The sequence below is a fragment of the Primulina huaijiensis genome, chromosome 5 (assembly GCF_012295235.1).
Source record: "Primulina huaijiensis isolate GDHJ02 chromosome 5, ASM1229523v2, whole genome shotgun sequence".
Lineage (NCBI taxonomy): Eukaryota > Viridiplantae > Streptophyta > Magnoliopsida > Lamiales > Gesneriaceae > Primulina > Primulina huaijiensis.
This window is the reverse complement of record NC_133310.1, coordinates 9,825,795-9,849,903: the sequence shown is the minus strand read 5'-3', so window position 1 is coordinate 9,849,903 and position 24,109 is coordinate 9,825,795. Positions and strand designations below refer to the sequence as shown.

At 39.4% G+C, this 24,109-nt stretch overlaps 1 protein-coding gene across 1 annotated transcript; it reads right to left on the bottom strand.

Moving 5' to 3' along the window:
- Positions 1 to 22,850: 22,850 nt before the first annotated feature.
- On the bottom strand, positions 22,851 to 23,492 carry LOC140977627 (uncharacterized). Its single transcript, XM_073442376.1, has one exon. It carries the CDS (start codon positions 23,490 to 23,492, stop codon positions 22,851 to 22,853), a length of 642 nt encoding a protein of 213 aa, XP_073298477.1.
- Between the last annotated feature and the right edge of the window lie 617 nt (positions 23,493 to 24,109).

Genomic DNA, 24,109 nt, shown 5'->3' with positions numbered 1-24,109 from the left:
CTAGTGTAACTCACAATTTCCCCAACCTCACTATCTCAAATCATGCAGGAAATGAATGAGACTTACATCCCCTTGAAGCCTTTGATGAGGAGCACGGAAATGAATTCGGATCGAAATTCGGGTGGTTAGATCTTGTACAAGCTAAGTTCTAAGAGCATACTTGGGACTTCTATGGAGGTGTTCTCGATTTCCATCTGCTGAAGGCGTGAAGAAATGAAGCCTCAGCATATATATTGCATGGCAAAGACACTTGGCTTATTTTTCATTCTACACGTCTCGCGCATAGACCTCAACCGGCGCATATGCGCGAGACCTTCGGTCTCGGCATTTTGGCTGTTCTGCTGCTCGCGCATATGCGCGCACTCTTCTCGCGCATATGCGCGAGACCTACGGTCTCCGCATAAATCAATTCCAGCAACTCGCGCATATGCGCGTCGCTTATCGAGCATATGCGCGAGGCCTTCGACCTCGGCACATGGAACTCGCGCAGATGCTCGCCTCTCTGCCGCGCATGTGCGCGATACCTACGGGATTTCAACTTAGGCTAACTCGTGCATGTCCCATTCTGATCGCGACTTGATCCATCTATAAGCATTACAAGTCATAATCATTCATCTCAGATTATCAGCATAAAATTCTCGGCCTTACAAATCAGCTGCTGGTTATTGATGAAGACTCTTTCAACACTCTATTTCAGCTGCCTACTGATGGGCCAGCTAATATTTCTGAAGTTAGAGCTCCTATTTGCAGACGGACGGAAAATCAAAGTTTCCGATCCAAAGAAAGAACTGAAGCTGGAGGTGCAGTTGCTAGCTGATAATGTGTCCAAGGGACAGCTGGCCAAGGTAAGATCATTTGCTGCTCTCACATTGGAGAATTTCAAGCTATGACCGCCATCATGGCTGAGAAGAGACTGAACTGGAGAAGTATCATCTTAACCATTCTGAAAAACATGTTTCAGTCATCAAAGCAATCAAAGGGATATGCTGTTCAGCTCAGCTATCTGCTGAAAACCAAGGGGTTGGTGGGTGATGATTCTAAGAGATCATCAAAGTTTAAAGTCTTCAATGCCAAGAATGTCCAGCCGCTAAAGCCCAAACCTGACGTCTCTCCTGAGCAATTTTTGAAGGTGAAGAAGGAAATTGGGATGTAGGAGGCTCCCAAATCAGTTCAGAAAGCCAAAAAGCCAATCAGAGGAAGACAATCAAGCGAAAACTGATTGTCAGTGAGACTGAATCTGAGAAGACTCCTTCTCCAAAGATCTCCAAAAAGTCTCGGACACTGAAAACCAAACCAGTAGCTGCACTGGTCTCAATCCCAACTGAAAGACTTAAACAATCTGCAGCTGAAGAGCCAATCAAGGCTACACCGCTGAGGGCGGTCGCAACCAAATCTTCAACTGAAGTTCAGTTACCTCCTCCAACTGCTCAACAAGAAAAGCCTATCACCAAATATATTGATAAGAAGAAATCTGCTGGAGTTCAAGCTCCACTAATCACTATCACTGGCCCAACTTCTCTACCTTTGCCAGACCAAAGGGAGTAGTAATCAGAGAAAACATTGATGCAACTTATTCAGGGCTGAACATCCCTCATGCTCTGACTGACACGAAGGGAAAGGGTAAGATGGCAGAAGAGCCCCGACCCACAAATGTGATCCAAACTCACATTGATCTTATTTGGACCGAGATCAATGAATTTTCAGAGAGAAAGCTTAAAGCTTATGATGAATGGGCACGGTTCAGAATTGAGGTGTTTGCCAGGCAACTTGAGAAGAAGTCAGTTTTAAAGAAATTTGTTGACCTGGAAACTGTAACGTACCGTACTTTTAAACTATTTTCAAATTTGCGGAAAAATAAAAATTTTCTTAAATACAAAATAAAATTTCAAATTGCGACCATCCATAAACTGTTCAACAAAAATATTTGCCATAAAAAGTTCACAATCAAAGTTTGCTAAAGGAAAAATACATGTTTAAACATCGTAAACTATAACATGAAATCAAAGTATTAAAATCGTCGTGCAATAAAATCTTAAAACATGGGAAGTCCTCGGGTTTAGCCTCTTGCACAGTCCAAGACGGCTCACTGGTCCCCACCCCTCGTCTCCTCAACATATTCCTTGCCTGTATCGATCAAGTCTAGTGAGTTTAAAGACTCAACATGTATAAAATGGAAATAACAAGTACTACGTAATAAAATCACATGCATCTTTAAAATAGAGCGTACATACTTGAAACTTGAACATTGCATACATAAGCTTGGATATACATACATAACGTAGACGTGCCATCATCGTAAAACTTTTCATAAACATGCTTGCATCATACATACTTGAGCATTAATAACATAATTTTGCTTAGAGATATGTTTCAAAGCAAGTGATCTATACATAAAAGTGCCTGATTAGACTAAACCACAGTACTGGGCTGGCAGGGAAAGTCCACTACCACATACATTAGATCCCTGTTCATGCTTAAATGGGTGGATTGGTCCCTGATCAAGCTTTACAGCTTTCCAATCCTTACCTAAACCCGGTCATGTTTTATCGGGGTGGAGATGTCCTCGGCCACGTTCACCGACTGCCAAACATATTCATAATTTGGTCACAAGACATTTAGCATACCTCAAAAACTTAAAAGTATTTTCTTTTGCACGTCGAACATACTTACTTGGCGTTGAGGGATTCGTTGGATCTCGCTTGAAGCCACTGCTGCACATACTAACATGAGTTCAAATACCTTTCTTGCATAACTTAGACGTATAGTCATGCTCACACTCAAAAATGACAAAAAGTTCTAAATCTCTCGGGACTTGACATCGTTTAATCATCGTACTAAATCATACATCAAACCCCAAAACAATCCCTAAAAAAAAATTTTAAAGGACACAGACCCCGACTCTCGGGGTCCGTGTAGGTGCTGGAAAATCACATTTTGAAAGAAAAAGTGCACGGACCGCGTGTACAGGTCCGGCTTCGGGTCCGTGTAGGTGCTGGAGTCGTGAACAAATGGAATTCCCTACACTTGTGACTTCATCCTACTCACTCAATCATACGGACCGTGAACCAACACCTCGAGACCCATCCTAAGATGCTATGGCACTGATACAAACTCAAACAAACGTCCCAAAACAACTACATATCACATACAACGCAACCCAATCCGTGAACACGACATTTGACAACAAAATGTATCCTACGACTTCTAATGCAAACAATTGCCTATCGATGCAAACCGACACCCCAAAAACCATCCCAACATCATACTCAACATACTTAAATGCAGCAACGAACACCCAACGATTCCCAACGAAGCCTGCAATAAATAAACTTCAAGAATTCATCAAAAACATATTTTCAGAAAATTTCAGTTTGAGCAGTCCCACGAAAACAATCATAACTCATTCGTTTTTTGTCCAAAAATTACGAATTTTATATCAAATTGAAGGTATAAAAAATTACTACGTTTTATATGTTGAATATTTTTCTAGAAAATTGACCAAAAATTTGAATGACAGCAAATTTTGAGTTTTAGATTCAAAAATGTTTCAAAATCGATCCAACAATTTTCTGCTCAAACTTTGCACAACATACATATATTTTTACACATAATAAACATCACAACACATAATATGACGAGATCGATGTAGAAACAAAATATTATACATGCCTTTTGATATTTTAAATTACCGAACCGAAGATACCGAGCGGGAAAGATGCGAGGTTGATCCGGAACGATTTGTGGCTCGATTTTTCTTTAAGAAGACTTACGAAAACTTGCTGGAAAATGGAGAGGGAGGGGGCGGCTGCTTTTGTTCTATGAAACCTAGAATTTCCTCTAAAAAAATGAAATGAAATGGAAGGTGTATGTGTGATTTGTGCGTGCTGAACACGTGTGTGTGTGTGTGCGCGTGAGTTTAGTGTATAAATTTGTAACGTGTGTGTGAGTTGGGTAATTAGGGTGATTAATTTAGCTTAGACAAATTATTAACATGCTAATTAAAATTTTAACCCACACTAATTACACTAATCTCCTAATTTAAAATAAAAGCATACCCATACTAAGTCTTTAAAAGTTTTAAATCATAAATCACCTAATAATTAAATTATGCTAAAAAAAATTCTAAAACTTAATAAAACTTTTAAAATGACATTTTCTTGACTTGAAATAAAATACCACATTTCAAAAATCGTCAAAAATCGTCGCCGGTCTCATTTCCGTTATCTTGCATCGAATAATCGCCTGAAACATAAAAATCAAGAAAACATTTTATTTTATTTTTTTTAACGTGCATCACAAAAATATAAATAATTTAAAATAATGAAATTTCATAAATCATGCATTGCTAAACTCATTTTAAAAATGAAATAAATGATTTAACAATTTAAATAAATGCATGGGTTTTAGTATACTGAATTTGGGTTCTACAGTTCCTTCCCCCACTTATGTAAATTTCGTCCTCGAAATTAAGTCTTACCGAACAATTCTGGGTAACGGTTTCTCATATCTATCTCGGTCTCCCAAGTGGCTTCCTCCACTGATTGATTCAGCCACTGGACTTTGACCTGTTTGGTTACTTTGTTCCCAAGTCTCCGCTCATGTTTGTCTAGAATTTGGACAGGTCTTTTCTCATACGACAGATCTGGAGCAAGTTACAACGGCGCAAAACTCAACACATGCAAAGGATTTGCTAGGTACTTCATCAGCATCGAGACGTGGAACACATTGTGTACACCAGCCAGATTCGGCGGTAGGGCTACACGATAAGCTAGTGTCCCAACCCTGTCAAAAATCTCGAACGGCCCAATAAATCTCGGACAAAGCTTGTCTCTCTACCCAAATCTCATAACACCCTGCATGGGTGCTATCTTCATGAAAACGTGATCACCTACGACAAACTCGAGATCCCTTCTCTTCTTGTCAGCATAACTCTTTTGACGACTCTGTGCGGTCTTTTCTCACTGACCTCGACGGATTCGGTCTATCACAGAAGACTAGACTATCAGATTAGACAACTTAGGAGCTCTGTCCTTAGGATAAACCTCTAACCCAAATCTCTGAATCTCTGACTGAAGAGGTCTCTGCACTGACAACTGTGCTACGACTGCAACTTTTCTTCTCAAAGCATCTGCCACAACATTAGCTTTCCCTGGATGGTGTCTAATTTCGCAATCGTGGTCTTTTACCAACTCCAACCATCGTCTTTGTCTCAAATTCAGCTCTTTCTGCGTGAAGAAATACTTGAGATTCTTGTGATCGGTAAATATTTTGCATTTCTCGCCATACAAGTAATGTATCTATATCTTCAACGCAAAGACAACTGCAGCTAACTCAAGATCATGAGTCGGGTAGTTCTTCTTATACACTTTCAACTGTCTGGAGGCATAAACTATGACCCGACCATGCTGCATCAAAACTGCGCCTAACCCGAGCTTAGATGCATCGGTGTAAAGCTCAAAATTTCCTTGCCCAGCTGGCATGGCTAACACTGACGTTGAAATAAGAGCTTGCTTCAAAGTATCAAAGCTCTTCTGACATTCATCACTCCACACAAATTTGACATTCTTCTTGGTCAATGAGGTGAGTGGCACTGCTATTGAAGAAAATCACTGAATAAATTTCTTGTAGTAGCCTACTAGGCCGAGGAAACTGCGGATCTCTGAAGCATTCTTCGGTTAAACCCATTTCTTAAATGCTGCTACCTTAGCTGGATCCACCTCAATACCATTGCTAGATATTATATGACCCAAAAACGCTACCTTCTCCAACCAGAATTCACACTTACTAAATTTTGCAAACAACTTGCGACTCTGCAAGACATGCAAAACTATACCCAAATACTGACGGTGCTCCTCACGGCTCTTCAAGTAAATGAGAATGTCGTCAATGAACACTATGACGAACTAATCTAGGTAGGGCTAGAATACTCGATTCATGAGGTCCATAAATATAGCTGGAGCATTAGTCAGTCCGAATGGCATTACTAAGAACTCGTAATGCCCATATCTGGTCCTGAAGGTTTTCTTATGAACATCTGCATCTTTTACCTTCAGCTGATGATACCCTGATCAAAGATCTATCTTAGAGAACACTGTAGCTCCCTGCAACTGATCAAAAAAGTCCTCGATCCTTGGAAGTGGGTATTTATTCTTGATCGTTACCGTGTTCAGTTCTCGGTAATCGATACACAGCTTCATGCTCCCATCTTTCTTCTTTACGAAGAGCACTGGTGCGCCCCATGGTGAGAAACTAGGGCGGATGAATTATTTGTGTAGGAGCTCCTGAATCTGCTTTTTGAGCTATAACATCTCAGCTAGAGCTAAACGGTACGGTGTCTTCGAGATTTGCACGGTGCCTGGCATAAGATCAATGGCGAACTCCACTTCTCTCTCTGGTGGAAGGCCTGTGACGTCATCTGGAAAGACGTCAGGAAAATCTCTAACTACTGGTACCTCGGATAAAGACGGAGTGGGTACGTCAGGTGCAGAAAAAATACTGGCCAAGAAAGCCTGACAACCCTTGTGAATAAGTCTCCGAGCCTGCATGCATGAGATCATGCGAGGGAAACTTCTCCATCTATCTGGCTCAAAGAAAAACTGCTCCATGCCCAAAGGTCTTACTGTTAGAGTAGGTGCATGTCGAGCCAAGTGTTGGCTGAGTGTTCACAATGAAACTCTATGTATAAGCAGTCTTTATTTTTATAATATTTGAAATTATTGTTTTGGCACTTTTTTATCTGTATACCCATTCTAGTTGCATAGAGAAAGTCCTTGAATATACAAATAGTAGAAAGAATATGAGATGCTCATATGATGAGTATCATGAAACTCATATTTGCAATACTGTATATTCTAAACCATTCCTAGTCGATTCAGCCGCCGCTAAGAAGGATATAGGCCGCTCGAGTTCGAGACTAGTGTCTGCGATGTGAGTACCATGTTTCATTGGTAGGGACATTGTGATGTCCGAGCATGCAGATAGGTATTCCTAGTAGAGTGCACTGAACAACCCTTCATAAAGGACTTTCCAAGTGGTTCTCACTTATCGAGTGGAAAACGTCCTAATTTATGGTTGTACACCAATAGTCCTTATGACCCGGGACAACATTGAGACTCTATGCGCTAGCATTGCACTTTGACTTGTTTACCGACTCATATGGGGTCATCAAGTGGCAAGGTTGGGTGTTTCGTCGAATCATATTGAAGCCGATGCATTGTAGTCGGGGATTCACCACTTACCTTCGGGTATATATATCCTATGTGTATGTAGTATGAAATCTCTGATCAGAATATGGTGGTAATTATGAAAGGGGTTTCATAGATTACACCATCGATGCGACTACGACATGACACATAGTATCGATTCATTGACAACTCTCGAAATACCAATGGTTGTCGAATCGGTCGGGATGTATGAGCTGAAGGGACCGTACTGTACGCTAACCATAATAGAATGGTTCTTGCAGGCACTATCATTTGATACCTAGGGAATCATATAAGCGGTGCTGCTAGGCGTTTAACATGATTGATTGGGTACTATCAGACTTGAGTTCTGACGTTCTTATTATCAAGGAGTTGATAATTAAGAATGGAGCAATTGAGGTATGCTAATATAAGGACATGTTTAGTCAGAATTACATGGAAATGTGAACCAACGGCTAGTTGTATCAATGAACCATTGAGGGCCACACAAGTACTAACTTTCTAGATCCCGTTGAGAAGTAAAATAGTTCAATGTGTTAAACGGCTTATAAAGGAGTTTATAAGCGTAAGGAAAAATAGAAGTATGACTTCTATGAGGGGAATGTAACTTTTAATTTGTGAAAATGTTCCTAAATTAAAAGTTGGCCAAATAAATAATGTATTTGAAAATTGTAATTTTCATAAACATTATTGTGGACTAAATTAAATTAATTCAAATGTTGAATTAATTAAACACTAGTGTGCCTAGTAGAGTCCAAATAATTAAATTAATTCAAGTGTTGAATTAATTAAATCATATTGGGTCTTGTAGAACCCAATTGGAAAATAATTATTCAACTAGTGGCTTGAGTAAATTCAAGTAATGCTTAATTAGTCTCAAATTTGTTTGAGATAATTAAATTAAGTCCATGGGTTTTTAATTGTTAAAAACCAAATAAAATTGCATGCATGGGAGGTGAAGGGTTGGAGATTACTTTTTCAATCTCCAAGGGTCGGCATGCTAAAAGTGGTTTTAGCTTTTCCCACAACCAAGACAACTCATCCTCCCCTTCATTCTACTTCACCTTGGCCGAAACTGGAATCAATACTCTCCTTAATTTTTCTCTCATTTTTCCTCTTCAATTGTTGAAGAAAGAAAACACTTCTCTTTGAAAAATCCTCTTATTTTTCTAGTGCAAAATAAAAAAGGTTCTAGCTTGCAAGTGGTAGGCTTAATATTTGAGCAAGGTGTGCTCAAAGGAAAGCTTGAAGATAGTCTTGCCATTCAAGAGCTAAGGTGTTTACACCTTAGTTGGAGCCATCATAAATCTCAATAGATTGATAGATAAAATTTTCTAAAATACCCTATGAATGTCATATTGTATTTTTCGTATTTGCTACACATTATAGGCTTGAGGTGCTCGATTTTGCCTTGAAAAACATTTTTGAAACTTCTGTTGCGCATTCGGGCACCTTAATCGATCCCCTTTCACTTACCAACACTGACCTTTTCTGAAAATCAATAAGAACTCTGTTCTTTGTCAGCCAGTCCATTCCCAAAATGATATCGAATTCTGGCATTGGCAACACAATCAAATCGGAATACATTAAGTGGCCCTGTAGTTCAAGGTCGATGTTTCTGACCACACTAGTAGCTGATAACTCTTCCCCTAATTGGACTGTCACTGAATAGCTCATGTCGAGTCCAATAGACTTGACGTCCAGATGATTAGCAAACGCCTCCGAAATAAAAGAGTGAGTTGCCCCTAAATCTATCAAAGCCTTCGAGGCTACTCTCTTCATGAAAATATTTCCTGAGAGACGTTAGCACAATACAAAACTCATATCCCAAAACTTCTAATCTAAACATCAAGCATAGTAAAAAATTTCTATCCCAAGTCACTAAAATATTAACTAACACGCTAATAATCCCCAAATAAATTCAAAACATGCATAGCAAGAATAATGCGGTGCTGAATTAAATTAGTTACCAGTCAGAAGGGTCGTGTCTAGGTTCGCCTCCTCTGCCAGCATGGCGAATACTCTACCTCTTGGTCGGCTGCCTCCACTGTGGGTAGTCCTTCAACATATGATCGCTGGCTCCACATTTAAAGCACTTGCCCGATCCATATAAACGATGTCCCGGATGCTGGTGGTTGCACTTCGGGCACACCGGGTACTCACCCGGCCTACGAGGAGCCTTCTGCTGCGGAACATGACCCTTGCCTTTCGGCGGTCCCTAAAATGACCTCTTCCCCTGCTGACCCTGGAAAAGCCTCTTAAACTGGGTCGGTGCTGTTGTTGCTGCTGAGGTGCCTGATAGGGCCTCTTTCCCTGTCTATCACCCTCGATATCTCTTTGGTCCTGCTCTGCCGCCAAGGCTCTAGCTACTGCAACGCCATAAGTAATCGGACCAGCAACCCTCACATCACAGTGCAAGATCGGCCGCAACCCATCGATAAAATACCTCTGCTTCTCCCGAGCATCATTAGCTATCAGGGGCACGAAGTGACACCCCCTCTCGAACTTCCTCACAAATTCTGCTACTCTGCTGTCTTCTTGTCGCAGCGTCATGAACTCCCTAGTCAATCTGGAGCGTACTTCCTCAGTGAAGTACTTGAAGTAAATGACCACCTTGAAACCTTTCCAAGTCAAAGTCTTCAAATTAACCGACACAGATGCACTTTCCTACCATAGCCTGGCGTCTGCAGTCAACAAGAAGGTGGCACATCTAACTCTGTATGCATCCTACAGGTCCATGAAAGCGAAAATCACCTCGCTGGACTTAATCCATCCTTCAGCTATCATCGGATTAGTAGTCCCCGAGAACTCCTTAGGATCCATCCTCCTAAACCTTTCATACACAGCCTCTGGTCTAGGTCTCGCCCCTGTATCCACTACAGCCTGATTTCTCGCAAACTGTGTGAATAACTGAGCCATTCCTGCAAGCATCTGAGCCTACATATTGGGCTTCCCTATTCTCATCGCCTGCTTCACGCACAATCCTACGTCTGTGAGTCATATCGTTCCATCATTTACCCAACACGTAAACCCAACATGCATGAACATAATACTAATATCATAAGATGCATGTAATTTTACTCAAACATGCACATGCTGAAATCATAACTTGATACATATTACATGAAAGAATTTAAAACTTTAGAACTTACAAACTTGAGGTGTGACTTCGTGAGCTTCTCGCAACTGCCAGTAGGCATAACCATTAACAAGAACACCGCTCTGATACCAACTGTAACGTGCCGTACTTTTAAACTATTTTCAAATTCGCGGAAAAATAAAAATTTTCTTAAATACAAAATAAACTTTCAAATTGCGATCATCCATAAACTGTTCAACAAAAATATTTGCAATAAAAATATCATAATCAAAGTTTGCTAAAGGAAAAATACATGTTTAAACATCGTAAACTATAACGTGATATCAGAGTATTAAAATCGTCGTGCAATAAAATCTTAAAACATGGGCGGTCCTCAAGTTTAGCCTCCTGCACAGTCCAAGACGGCTCACTGGTCCCCACCCTCGTCTCCTCAACATCTTTCTCACTTGCATCGATCAAGTCTAGTGAGTCTAAAGACTCAACATATATAAACTGAAAATAACAAGTACTACGTAATAAAACCACATGCATCTTTAAAATAGAGCGTACATATTTGAAACTTGAATATTGCATACATAAGCTTGGACATACATACATAACATAGACGTGCCATCATCGTAAAACTTTTCATAAACATGCTTGCATCATACATACTTGAGGATACATAACATAATTTTCCGTAGAGATATGTTTCAAGCAAGTGACACATACATAAAAGTGCCTGATCAGACTAAACCACAGTACTGAGCTGGCAGGAAAAGTCGACTACCACATACATGAGATCCCCTTTCATACTTTAATATGTGGATTGGTCCCTGGTCATACTTTATAGCTTTCCAATCCTGATCTAAACCCGGTCATGCTTTACCAGGGTGGAGAGGTCCTCGGCCACGTTCACCGACTTCCAAACCCAATCTTAATTTGTTCACAAGACATTTCGCATACCTCAATAACTTAAAAGTATTTTCTTTTGCACGTCGAACATACTTACTTGGCGTTGAGGGATCCGTTGGATCTCGCTTAGGGCCACTGCTGCACATACTAACATGAGTTCGAATACCTATCTTGCATAACTTAGACGTATAGTCATGCTCACACTCAAAAATGACAAAACGTTCTAAATCTCTCGTGATTTGATCTCGTTTAATCATCGTACTAAATCATAATCAAACCCCAAAACAATCCCTAAAAAAAAATTTATTTATTATTTTTTGAAGGACACAGACCACGGGTCCATGTAGGTGCTGGAAAATCACATTTTGAAGGAAAAAGTGCACGGACCCAGTGTATAGGTCCGGATTCGGGTCCGTGTAGGTGCTGGAATCGTGAAAAAATGGAATTCCCTACACTTGTGACTTCATCCTACTCACTCAATCATACGGACCGTGAACCAACACCTCGAGACCCATCCTAAGATGCTATGGCACTGATACAAACTCAAACAAACGTCCCAAAACAACTACGCATCACAAACAATGCAACCCAATCCGTTAACACGTCATTTGACACCAAAACGTATCTTACGACTTCTAAAGCAAACAAGTACCTATCGATGAAACCAATTACCTATCGATGAAAGCCGACACCCCAAAAGCCATCCCAACATCATACTCAACATACTTAAATACAGCAACGAACACCCAACGATTCCCAACGAATCCTGCAAGAAATAAACTTCAAGAATTCATCAAGAAAATATTTTCAGAAAATTTCAGTTTGAGCAGTCCCACGAAAATGATCATAACTCACTCGTTTCTTGTCAAAAAATTACGAGTTTTATATCAAATAGAAGGTATCAAAAAGTACTACGTTTTATTTTTTGAATGTTTTCCAGAAAATTCACCGAAAAGTCGCAGTATTTAAAATGACAGCAAATTTTGAGCTTTAGATCCAGAAACGTTTCAAAATCGATCCAACAATTTTCTGCTTAAACTTTAAACAACATACATATATTTTTACGCATAATAAACATCACAACACACAATATGACGAGATCGATGCAGAAACAAAAGATTATACATTCTTTTTGATATTTTAAATTACCGAACCGACAATACCGAAGCGGGAAAGATGCGACGTTGATCCGGAATGATTTGTGGCTCGATTTTTCTTGAAGAAAACTTACGAAAACTTGCTGGAAAATGGAGAGGGAGGGGGCGGCTGGTCTTGTACTATGAACCCTAGAATTTACTAGCAAAAATGAAATGAAATGGAAGGTGTATGTGTGATTTGTGTGTGCTGAACGTGTGTGTGTGTGTGTAAATGTATGTGCGCGTTAGTTTAGTGTATAAATTTGTAACGTGTGTGTGAGTTGGGTAATTAGGGGGATTAATTTAGCTTAGACAAATTATGAACATGCTAATTAAAATTTTAACCCACACTAATTACACTAATCCCCTGATTTAAAAAAAGAGCACACCCATACTAAAACTTTAAAAGTTTAAAATCATATAATCACCTAATAATTAAATTATGATAAAAAAATACTAAAAATTAATAAAACTTTTAAAATGACATTTTTTTGACTTGAAATAAAATACCACATTTCAAAAATCGCCAAAAATCGTCGCCGGTCTCTTTTCCTCGATCCCGCATCGAATAATCGCCTGAAACATGAAACTCAAGAAAACATTTTTTTTAACGTGCATCACAAAAACATAAATAATTTATAATAATGAAATTTCATAAATCATGCATCGCTAAACTCATTTTAAAAATGAAATAAAAGATTTAAAAATTTAAATAAATGCATGAGTTTTACGTGTACTGAATTTGGATTCTACAGAAACTATTGTTCTGAAGATGGTCAAAGCTGCTACAATTCATCAAGCTTTGCAAAGAAAGAAATATTTCTTTGATCAGATACGTGCCAAGAAGCTAAGTTAAATGGTCGTTCATCTGTGATAAAACTATGATCTCACCAGCCCAAAAACTTTTAATGACAAAGCAGTTCATGATCAGCTGGACTCGGATCTCATTACATTACAGATAACGATTAAACAGTGGGAACTGGACCAAGAATTGACCATTCCAACAAGTTCTCATGATCGTTCATCAGAAGAGCAAGCTGAAAGATCAGTTCAACAGCAAGAGCCATCCAAGGACTCAGTTGCTGATTCCTCTCAGCAAGCAACAAATCCTTCTTCAAAGAATGAGCAACCATCATCTACTGCTCCTCCATCCTCAACTGGAGAAACTAAGCTTTATTCTGATGCTGAGCTGTCATTGGCAATTATCGATGAGGTCATCAAATCAATTTCCACTGATATACAGCTGAAAACATCTAAAGCAGTTGAAGAAATTTTTGGAACTGACGAACCAGCCGAAAAGGCCACTTTTGTTTCTGAAAAACAAGCCGACCAGGCTATTTTTTCTAAAGAGCCAGTTAAGTCAGTTAACATGACTGAAAAGGAAGTTTTTGAAGAAACTGAACAAGCTCAGCCGCACTCGGCACCAACTGAAGAAGTGCGAGCTAAAGAGCAAGTCGAAGGTTCAGTTGTTCAACCAACTGAAGAACTAGTTTATCAACAAGCTAACTTACAAAATAACTGTTACATCTATTGTTCCGAATCTTTCCTCTCCTCCACAGCTTCAACAAGAAGCTTTACCAGAAAATGATTCAGAAATGGTGACACTCAAAACAGACACAACTGACAGGGCTCTGGTTATCTTCAATCAAGGAAATAGGAAACAAGAACCAGAAACCACTGGAGCCATGTCTCATGGTGGATCAGTAAAACCTGAATCTTTATTTGAAGAAATTCATTCAATTCAGAACAACCTTGCTAGTATGATGATTACCATTTCTAATATTCAGTCTACCCAGTTTGCGCTTCAACTGAAGTTAAACTCTTCCAATGAGTTTACCACATGGAGACTACAACAAATTAAAAAAGATGTAACATCTTTATTCTTTCATATGGATGAGCTTAAAAGGGACAGAGCGTCGACTGAAGCTCATTTTCAGACCCAGGCTTTATTCGGAAGGTGCATCGACTTTCTGGAAAAGGGTGTCTCAAAAAAATGGATTTGTTACAAGACATCGTACTAAATTCAGTGTCAGACATCGCCTCGGATGTTCGAATCTTATCTAAAATGGTTGACGCGTTTGAGAAAAAGGGGGAAGATAAAGATCAGCAGAAGTAATCAGCTACGAGATCAGCTTGACAGAATTTTGGAACTTATTTTAGAACAGTCTAGGAAATTTTTGTATTCTTGAAGATTATTTTATTTCTTAATTCTTTGTACGAATCTATACATTGAAAGAGTTATAAAATATTATTTTATCTACACAGAGTTCAGTTGATCTGTTCATTTTCTAAGTTTAGTCAAACACCTAAAAGGGAAAAATTGTTGGAAACTGAATTTCGGATGTTTGAAAAACTTATTGCTTAAACGATTGAACTAACTAATGCGCTAAATATCAAAGGCAACTGAACCAGCTGAACTGAAGTAGCAGACAAATGACTGATCAGTTGCTACAATTCAGTTGTGAGCTTATCAGCTATTGCTTATCAGATGATCTTTCAACTATACACTTCATCAGTTAAAGAAAAGAACAGTCAACCGACAGTTAGTACAAAAACAAGACTACAACTAATAGTGGGATCGCCGCATTTCAGAAAACAACAGTGTACGGATATCAGAAGAATGTTGTCGTGGCAAACAACAGATAGAAAAATTCAAATCACATTCAATATTACCGTTGCAGGCAAAGCCTATAAATAGCAGAGGAAGAGCAGCTGAGAAGTCATTTACACAACACTTTGAACTGAACTACTCTCAACTCGTCTCTTGAAAAACTCTTAACCGAGTTTTTATTAGATGATTAATTTTTAATAATTAATAAAAGATGTTTTAAGTGTATTTTTCAAGAAATGGGCTTTGTTGGGTATTTTGACCTACGAGTGCAATTTTTTAACCGGTACGTAAATTTTATCGAAACGGGGACTTTTGAATGTTCCGACAATAATTTTAAAAATGTACCTAAACGAAATATTTTTGAGAGTGTGTTTGTACTTGATGGCCTATTTTTAAGTTTGGTGGGCCCAAGACTCTTTTAAAATTTTATTAATAACAATTAAAGGCCCATTATTTTGTTATTACCCATTTATTAACCCCCTAAACATCCACTAAACCTAAACCTAATCTCCATCAGCTGACACCCCTCTCCCTTTCAGCAGAAGACTGCAGCAAAAATTCGGCCAAGCTTGCTCCTTCAAAGAAAATTCATCCGATGCTTCCACGACGCTCGTTCCTTCGATCTTCTTGCGTAAAATACATCAAGGCATACCATGTAACATTGTTTTTGCATCATTCACATCCTATACTGCTGTTGTGTATGCATTTGTGTGAGAAATTTTTGATCTAGCCTCGAACATGAGAAACTTTTTGGTTTTACATGAGAATATTGCATTTTTGTGATGGCTACTCACGTTTTCATGATTTTTGCAAGGGGACGGCTATGTTGTATTGTTATTGGTGTGTTAATGTCGATGAGCATGCTGTCCAGAGGCTGAAAACGAGGGGAGCTCTGGTCATTAGCGTCGATCTTAGGGTTTTCCTTGAGTGGGCGAGAGTGAAGAAGGTTTGGATCGGGAGATGTGAACGATCCAGCGGTGCGAGAACCTTTCCTAACCTTGGACCATACCCTGGTGGGGCTGAGCTAGGTTCTGGAATTGTGCGAACACAGTTGGGCGTGGACATATACCCGATCGAGTGAGGGAGATGGCTTTGGGTGTGTATGCTCGTGTCTCAAGTGTGTGCATGGGTAGGCTTCATGGGGCTGGGGCCGTGCGTTCATTGGGTCCAGAGGGGTCCTATGGTGGCCTATGGTAGGCTGGCTCGCGGTTGGTTCCCTCGGCTGTAGGCTAGAGTCAAATATTTGGATGGTGGCCGCACTAGGGATCGAGTATGGAGGGTAGCTGAATTTCAAGCAACTTTAGGGCTGGTTTTCGGGAGTTTAGGTGGTCTGGAATGGATGGTTTAGGAGCTGGACTAGTAAATTTAAGACATGGTTTGAGTTGGGAAAATTTTGGTAATGTTTCGGGTTGATTCGGATTAAAACCGGGACTTCGATCCTAGTTTTTAAAACGAATCAGTTAAGTTTTGTATCAACCTCAAGTTTAAGTCTAGGAATGCTAAAAAATATGTTTCGGGATATTTTAAAGAGTTTGGTAAGGTTCGGGTCAAATTTTAGAGGTCCAGGGGTAAAATGGTCCTTTTGGGTTACCAAGGGCAAAATGGTTATTTTGCACCCGAGGTGAGATTTTGGTCCTGGCAGTGCCCTGAGCACAAATTTATCTTGTTTTAAATGTTTATGCATCATAATCACGATTTTTATGAATTTATGAAATGTTGCATGCTTGATTTTAAGGAAAAATTTGCATATGTGCATGATTTTGATAAGTGATGAAAATGACGATGTTTTGCATGATGGAAATTAGTTGTGGTTATCGAAGTATATGTAAATGCTTAAGACATATATGTAAATTATGCTGATGAGGCCTAGGCACAGTGGATGGGTAATCATGTCACCGATGTCCGACAGCCGCCAGGTACCACGGTTCTATGTATGATGGATCCATCGTAAATGATGAATGATGTACGATAGTCACCACTAATGAACTGAATTCACTATATGAACAATGAATGATGAATGATAAATGATGAATGATGAACGATGATTAATGATGAGCTGTTTTGACATGTAACGATTTCTTACGACACGTTTTCATTAAGCTTTTAAAGTTAATGAAAGGTATGTTGAGTATTTTATTTTTCACTGCTGTGTGTGATGTATATGTACTTGTTATTTCTGGTACAGGTGTGTTGAGTCTTTAGACTCACTAGATGTGTGTGATGCAGGTGAGCTTGATATCGATGGGACTAGAGGTGCCGAACTCTGACCCGGCACGGCTGGTGGGGCGACACTACCCGAGGACCGCATGTTTTTCCGCACATTTATGTTTTTATGAGATTGAGAGGATTTGTGTATTTTTAAATACGTTGTTTTATTTCACTGATGGATGTTAGGATTTTATTTGTTTATGCTTCCGTTGTATTTTATTGGCAAACACTACAATTTATTTTAAATGGTATTTTAAGTAGGACTGGATGCATGCAAAATATTCAAATGCTTATTTTCAAAATGCGAGCTTTATTTATAAAAAAAATTATTTCCGCATTTTTAAATCAGTAGACGTTTCATGAAGTATCTCAATTGCTGGGTTACTTCGCCATGCCGGGCCAGGACATCCTCTAGGGTCTTGGAGTTGGCCTAGGCAGAGTTCGTGCTTCTGGGATTTGAAGGTGTGTTCACTGACCCAGGCAATGGTCTTAAAAAAAACAACAAACAAACATAAGAGAGTATTGAAATAATAGGGAAAATGTATAAATAAGCACATGATAAGAAATGTTACCTGCATAAAGCTAAGGGGCATGGAATCCTTGACAAGTTAGTATGTTGGACACATTTGATTCACGTAGATTATGAAATAATTACAAGTTGTCTGAGTAAGTTTGGGAACAGGGAATATAAGACATATTTCTATTTGTTCAACATAAAAAATGTGGAATCCATCTGGGGGAAGATGGACTTTGTCTTTCCGAGCGGGATAAAAAATTCGTACCAACGAGGCATACCCGATCCCGCTCTAATGGATGTTCTTAGGTCGGGGCTTAAATTCGAGGCTACGACTTCATACTTGGGCCACCCCTCTTCCTTCAATTGGGACTCATCGACCTTTAATTGCCTCAGTCTTTTTATTTGGGTGGCATGGGTCTCCGCCCCTCGGGAATGCTAGGCTCGAGGTTCTCTTCCTTGGGTCCAAAAGACCCAGACTCTTTCACGCCATGTTTGATCGTATGTTTGCCGGATTCATGCAACTTTGTTATTATCATAATAATAACGCACATACTCATTATTTATAACATATCATGCATATATTATAAACAGTAAACAAAACAAGGATGATCAATCGCCCCAAAACTAATGGCCCGTGTGAGCTAAACACGGGCCTAGGTCCAATCCTAGGGAAATGCATGGGATGCAAATGCAACTATTACATATGCTTCCAATATTTACATGTCTTCGATCTTCATAATCATCAAGGCCACCATCTTACAATCTTGATCTTCCACTATACTAATATTTACAAATAAATATCCATGGCAAATAGGGATACATCTCATGGGAGGTGGGAACGGGCCATAAACCAAGCTCACTTTATAAATTGATAATTATTACAATCATTCAACACAAAATATCCTAGCATACACCTAGCAAATTGGGCTTGGGCTTTTGATCATCCTTCATGCATAATATCACATATCATACACCATCAATTAATTATGACAATAATTAATTGATCCAATATTATATATCTTGATCCAATCACTAATCGGCACGATTATAAACTAAATTAACAAAGTATACAAACACCTTTGTCTACTTTTTAATTAATTTATTTATAACCGAATTTCTTGTAAATCACAATTTACTATAAATAATTAAAGTCCAACTTCAATTATTTATTTCATGAGAAAATATTTGCAACTTTTGTAATTTTAAACTTAATGGCCAAAAAAATCATTTTTCACCAAAAACATTTTGGCCCATTTAAATTTCACAAATATGTTAGCCATCCAATGACCCAACAACTCAAAAATTTCACAAATATGTTAGCCATCTAATGACCCAACAACTCAAGACCAATGACACTTTGATATTTCAAAACACCTTTTGAAAACCCTAGTCGTCATTGCCGTCGCCGGATTCCGGCCAACTTACCAAAAAAAATTTCTTTTTTATTAAAATCATAGGGGGGTTCGCCCTTGCTGCCCCAAATAGACAGCCCCTCGGGCACCTGAGCTGCCCAAAATGGGCAGCAACATGCTGCCCGAAAAAACCCCTCACATTACCTTGATTTTTGTTGCAAAACTTCAACTCATGCGGTTACAAATCGACCTCAATATAATATCATGTAAATGCTACACAAAATAGTATCCTTAGCTCATGATACCACGTGAAAGAAGATCGATTAAGGTGCCCGAATGCGCAACGGAAGTTTCAAAAATTGTTTTACAATGCAAAAATTCGAGCAGCCTAAGTAAGATGTGTAGCAAATACAAAAACACAAAAATGACATTCATAGTGTGTTTAGAAATGTACCTATCAATCTCAAAGATTGATGTAATGGCTCCAACCAAGTTGTAAACAACTTGGCTCTTCAAAAGCAATACAAATCTACAAGCTCTCCTTGTTCTTGAGTCCTTCCTTCAAAATCATGCCCACCACTAAACTTAAAAGATTCACCTTACACTTGCACTAGAAAATGTAGGGTATTTTTCTTTGAGATGAGAATTGTTTCTCCAACCATTGAAGAACAAGATGATAGAAAAATTTTGAGAGAATTAGTTCAAAATTTCGGCCATTGCAAGTAAAAATTGGAAAAGGATGAGTTGTCTTTGTTGTGGGAAAAGCTAAAACACTTTTTAGCATGCCAAGTCCTTAAAGATTGAAAAAGTAGTTTCCCAACTCTTCAACTCCCCATGGACATTATTTTATTTGGGCATGTAACAATTACAAAGTCCATGGACTTTTATTTAAATGTCTCAAACACATTTGAGACCATTTAACATTTACTTGATTTTACTCAAGCCCACTAGTTTAATAATTATTTCTAATTGGGCTCTACAAGGCCCATTGTAATTTAATTAATCCAACACTTGAACTAATTTAATTATTTGGACTCTACTAGGTCCACTAGTGTTTAATTAATTCAACACTTTGAATTAATTTAATTTAGTCCATAATAATGTTTATGAAAATCAAAATTTTCAAATACATTACTTGTTTGGCCAACATTTAATTTAGGAACACTTCCACAAATTAAAGTTACATTTTCGTCATAGAAGTCATACTTCTATTTTTCCTTACGCTTATAAACTCATTTATAAGCCGTTCAACACATTGAACTATTTAACTTCTCAACGGGATCTAGAAAGCTAGTACTTGTGTGGCCCTCAATGATTCATTGATACAACTAGCCGTGGGTTCACATCTCCATGTGATTCGGACTAAACATGTCCTTATTTGAGTATAACTCAATTGCTCCATTCTTACTTATCAACTCCTTGATAACAAGAACGTCAGAACTCAAGTCTGATAGTACCCAACCAATCATGTTAAACGCCTAGCAGCATCGCTTACATGATTCCCTAGGTATCAAATGATAGTGCCTGCAAGAACCATTCTATTATGGTTAGCGTACAGTACGGTCACTTCATCTCATATATCCCGACCGATTCGACAACCATTGGTATATCGAGAGTTGTCAATGAATCGATACTATGTCTCATGTTGTAGTTGCATCGATGGTGTAATCAATGAAACCCCTTTCATAATTACCACCATACTCTGATCAGAGATTTCATACTACATACACATAGGATATCCATACCCAAAGGTAAGCGGTGAATCCCCGACTACAATGCATTGACTCCTATATGTTTCGACAAAACACCCAACCTTGCCACCTGATGACCCCATGAGAGTCGGTAAACAAGTCAAAGTGCAATGCTAGCACATAGAGTCTCAATGTTGTCCCGAGTCATAAGGACTAATGGTGTACAACCATAAACTAGGACGTTTCCACTCGATAAGTGAGAACCACTTGGAAAGTCTTTTATGGAGGGTTGTTCAGTGCACTCTACTAGGAGCACCTATCTTCATGCTTGGACATCACAATGTCCCCTACCAATGAAACATGGTACTCACATCGCAGATACTAGTCTCGAACTCGAGCGGCCTATATCCTTCTTAGTGGCGGCTGAATCGACTAGGAACTGTTTAGAATATACAGTATTCCAAATATGAGTTTCATGATACTCATCATATAAGCATCTCATATTCTTTCTACTATTTGTATATTCAAGGGCTTTATCTATGCAACTAGCATGGGTATACAGATAAAGATGTGCCAAAATAATAATTTCAAATATTATTAAAATAAAGATTGCTTATACATAGAGTTTTATTGTGAACACTCGGCCAACACTTGGCTCGACGGGCACCTACTCTAACAGTCAGTCCAAACGGCATCACTAAGAACTCGTAATGCCCATATCTGGTTCTGAAGGCCGTCTTATGAACATCTGCGTCGTTTACCTTCAGCTGATGATACCTAGATCGAAGATCAATGTTAGAGAACACTGTAGCTCCCTTCAACTGATCAAACAAGTCCTCGATCCTTGGAAGCGGGTATTTATTCTTGATCGTTACCTTGTTCAGTTCTCGGTAATCGATACACAGCCTCATGCTCCCATCTTTCTTCTTCAAAAAGAGCACTGGTGCGCCCCACGGTGAGAAACTATGGCGGATGAATTCTTTGTCAAGAAGCTCTTGAATCTGGCGCTTGAGCTCTAACATCTCAGCTGGAGCTAGTCGGTATGGTGCCTTAGAGATTGGCACAGTGCCTGGAACAAGATCAATCGCGAACTCCACTTCTCTCTCTGGTGGAAGGACTGTGATGTCATTAGGAAAAACGTCAGGGAAATTTATGACCACTGGTACAACAGATATAGATGGAGTGGGCACATCAGGTGCGGAAATAATTCTGGCCAAGAAAGCCTGACATCCCTTGTAAATAAGTCTCCGTGCTTGCATGCAAAAGATCATGCGAGGAAAGCTTCTCCATCTATCCGGTTCAAAGTGAAACCGCTCCATGCCCAATGGTCTAACCAATACTGACCTTTTCTGAAAATCAATAAGGACTCTATTCTTCGTCAGCCAGTCCATTCCAAAGATAATATCAAATTCTGGCATATGCAACACAATTAGATCGGCGTACACTAGGTGGCCTTGCAGTTCAAGATCGATGTCTCTAACCACGTTAGTAGCTGATAGCTCTTCTCCTGATGGTACTGTAACTCAATAACTCACGTCGAGCCCTATGGATTTGATGTCCAGATGATTAGCGAACGTCTCCAAGAAAAAAGAGTGAGTGGCTCCTGAATCTATCAGGGCCTTCGTGGATACTCTCTTTATAAAAATATTCCCTGAGAGACGTTAGCACAACACACAAAACTTATATCCCAAAAACTCTAATCTTAACCTCAAGCATAGTAGAAAATTCTATCCCAAGTCACCAAAATATTAACTAACACACTAATAATCCAAAATCAAATTTGAAACATGCATAGCAAAAATAATGCGGTGCTGAAATAAATAGGTTACCATTCAACAGGGTCTTGTCAGGGTTCGCCTCCTCTGCTTGCATGGCGAACAATCTACCCTGGGTCGGCTGCCACCACTGTGGGCACTCCTTCAACATATGATCGCTGGCTCTGCAATTGAAGCATTTGTCCGATCCAAATAAACACTATCCCGGATGCTGGCGGTTACACTTCGGGCACACCGGGTACTCTCCTGGCCTCTGAGGAGCCTTCTGCTGAGGGATAGGATCCTTGCCTTTTGGCGGTCCCTAAAATAGCCACTTTCTCTGTTGCTCCTAGAATGACCTCTGAAACTGAGGTCGCTGCTGTGGCTACTGTTGAGGTGCCTGATAGGGCCTCTTGTCCTGTCTATCGACCTCAATGTCCCTCTGGTCCTGCTCTGCCGCCAAAGTTCTCAAGATGGCAACTGCATAAGTAGTCAGACCATCAACTCGAACGTCACGGCGCAAGATCGGCCGCAACCCATCCATAAAATGCCTCGGCTTCTCCTGGACATCATTCACAATCAAGGGTAAAAAGTGACACCCCATCTCGAACTTCCTTACAAACTCACCAACACTGCTGTCTCCCTGTCGCAGCGTCATGAAATCCCAGGTCAGTCTAGATCGTACTTCCTCAGTGAAGTAGTTGGAGTAAAAGACCTCCTTAAAGCCATCCCAAGAAAGGGTCTGCAAATTCACCGATACGGACATGCTCTCCCACCACAGTCTGGCATCCCATGTCAGTAGAAATATGGCACACCTGAACCTATCTGCATCTTGCAGCTCCATAAATGCAAAAATTACCTCGATGGACTTAATCCATCCTTCAGCTATCATCGGAACAGTAGTTCCTAAGAACTCCTTAGGATCCATCCTCCTAAACCTTTCGTACACAGCCTCCGGTCTGGGCCTTGCCCCTGTATCCACTGCAGCCTGATTCTCGCAAACTGTGCGAAGAACTGAGTCATCCATGCAAGTATTTGAGCTTACATGTCTGGGGGTGGACGAGAAGGAGTGACCCTCTCCCCATCTCGAGCTTCTCTGTTCTCTTCATCTGCTCCTCGGGCAACTATACGTCTAGGAGGCATACTGTTCAACAATTTACCCAACACGTAAACCCAACATGCATGAATATACTACCAATATCATAAGATGCACGTAATTTGAATTTAACTATGCGTATGCTGAAATCATTATTGGGTGCTTAATACTTGAAATAATTTTAAACCTTAAAACTTACAGACTTGAGGTGTGGCTTCGTGAGCTTCTCGCAACTGGAAGTAGTCATAACCTTTTACAAGAACACCGCTATGATACCAACTGTAACGAACCGTACTTCTGAACAACTTAAAATTTACGGAAAAATAAAAATTTTCTTAATAAAATAGAAACCTTCAAATTGCGATAACAATAAACTAATAATTCAAAATATTGCAACGAAAGATCACAAATAAAAAATTTGCTAAAAACACTTGTTTAAATATCGTTAACAATAACATGAAATCAGAGTATTTGAAACATCGCATAAATTTTCCTTTTTTAAAAAAACATGGGCGGTCCTCGGGTTTAGCCTCCTGCTCAGTCCAAGC

Excerpts from the sequence above, each read along its gene's own strand:
- LOC140977627 (XM_073442376.1), bottom strand. The coding sequence starts at position 23,492 with ATGGATGACTCAGTTCTTCGCACAGTTTGCGAGAATCAGGCTGCAGTG.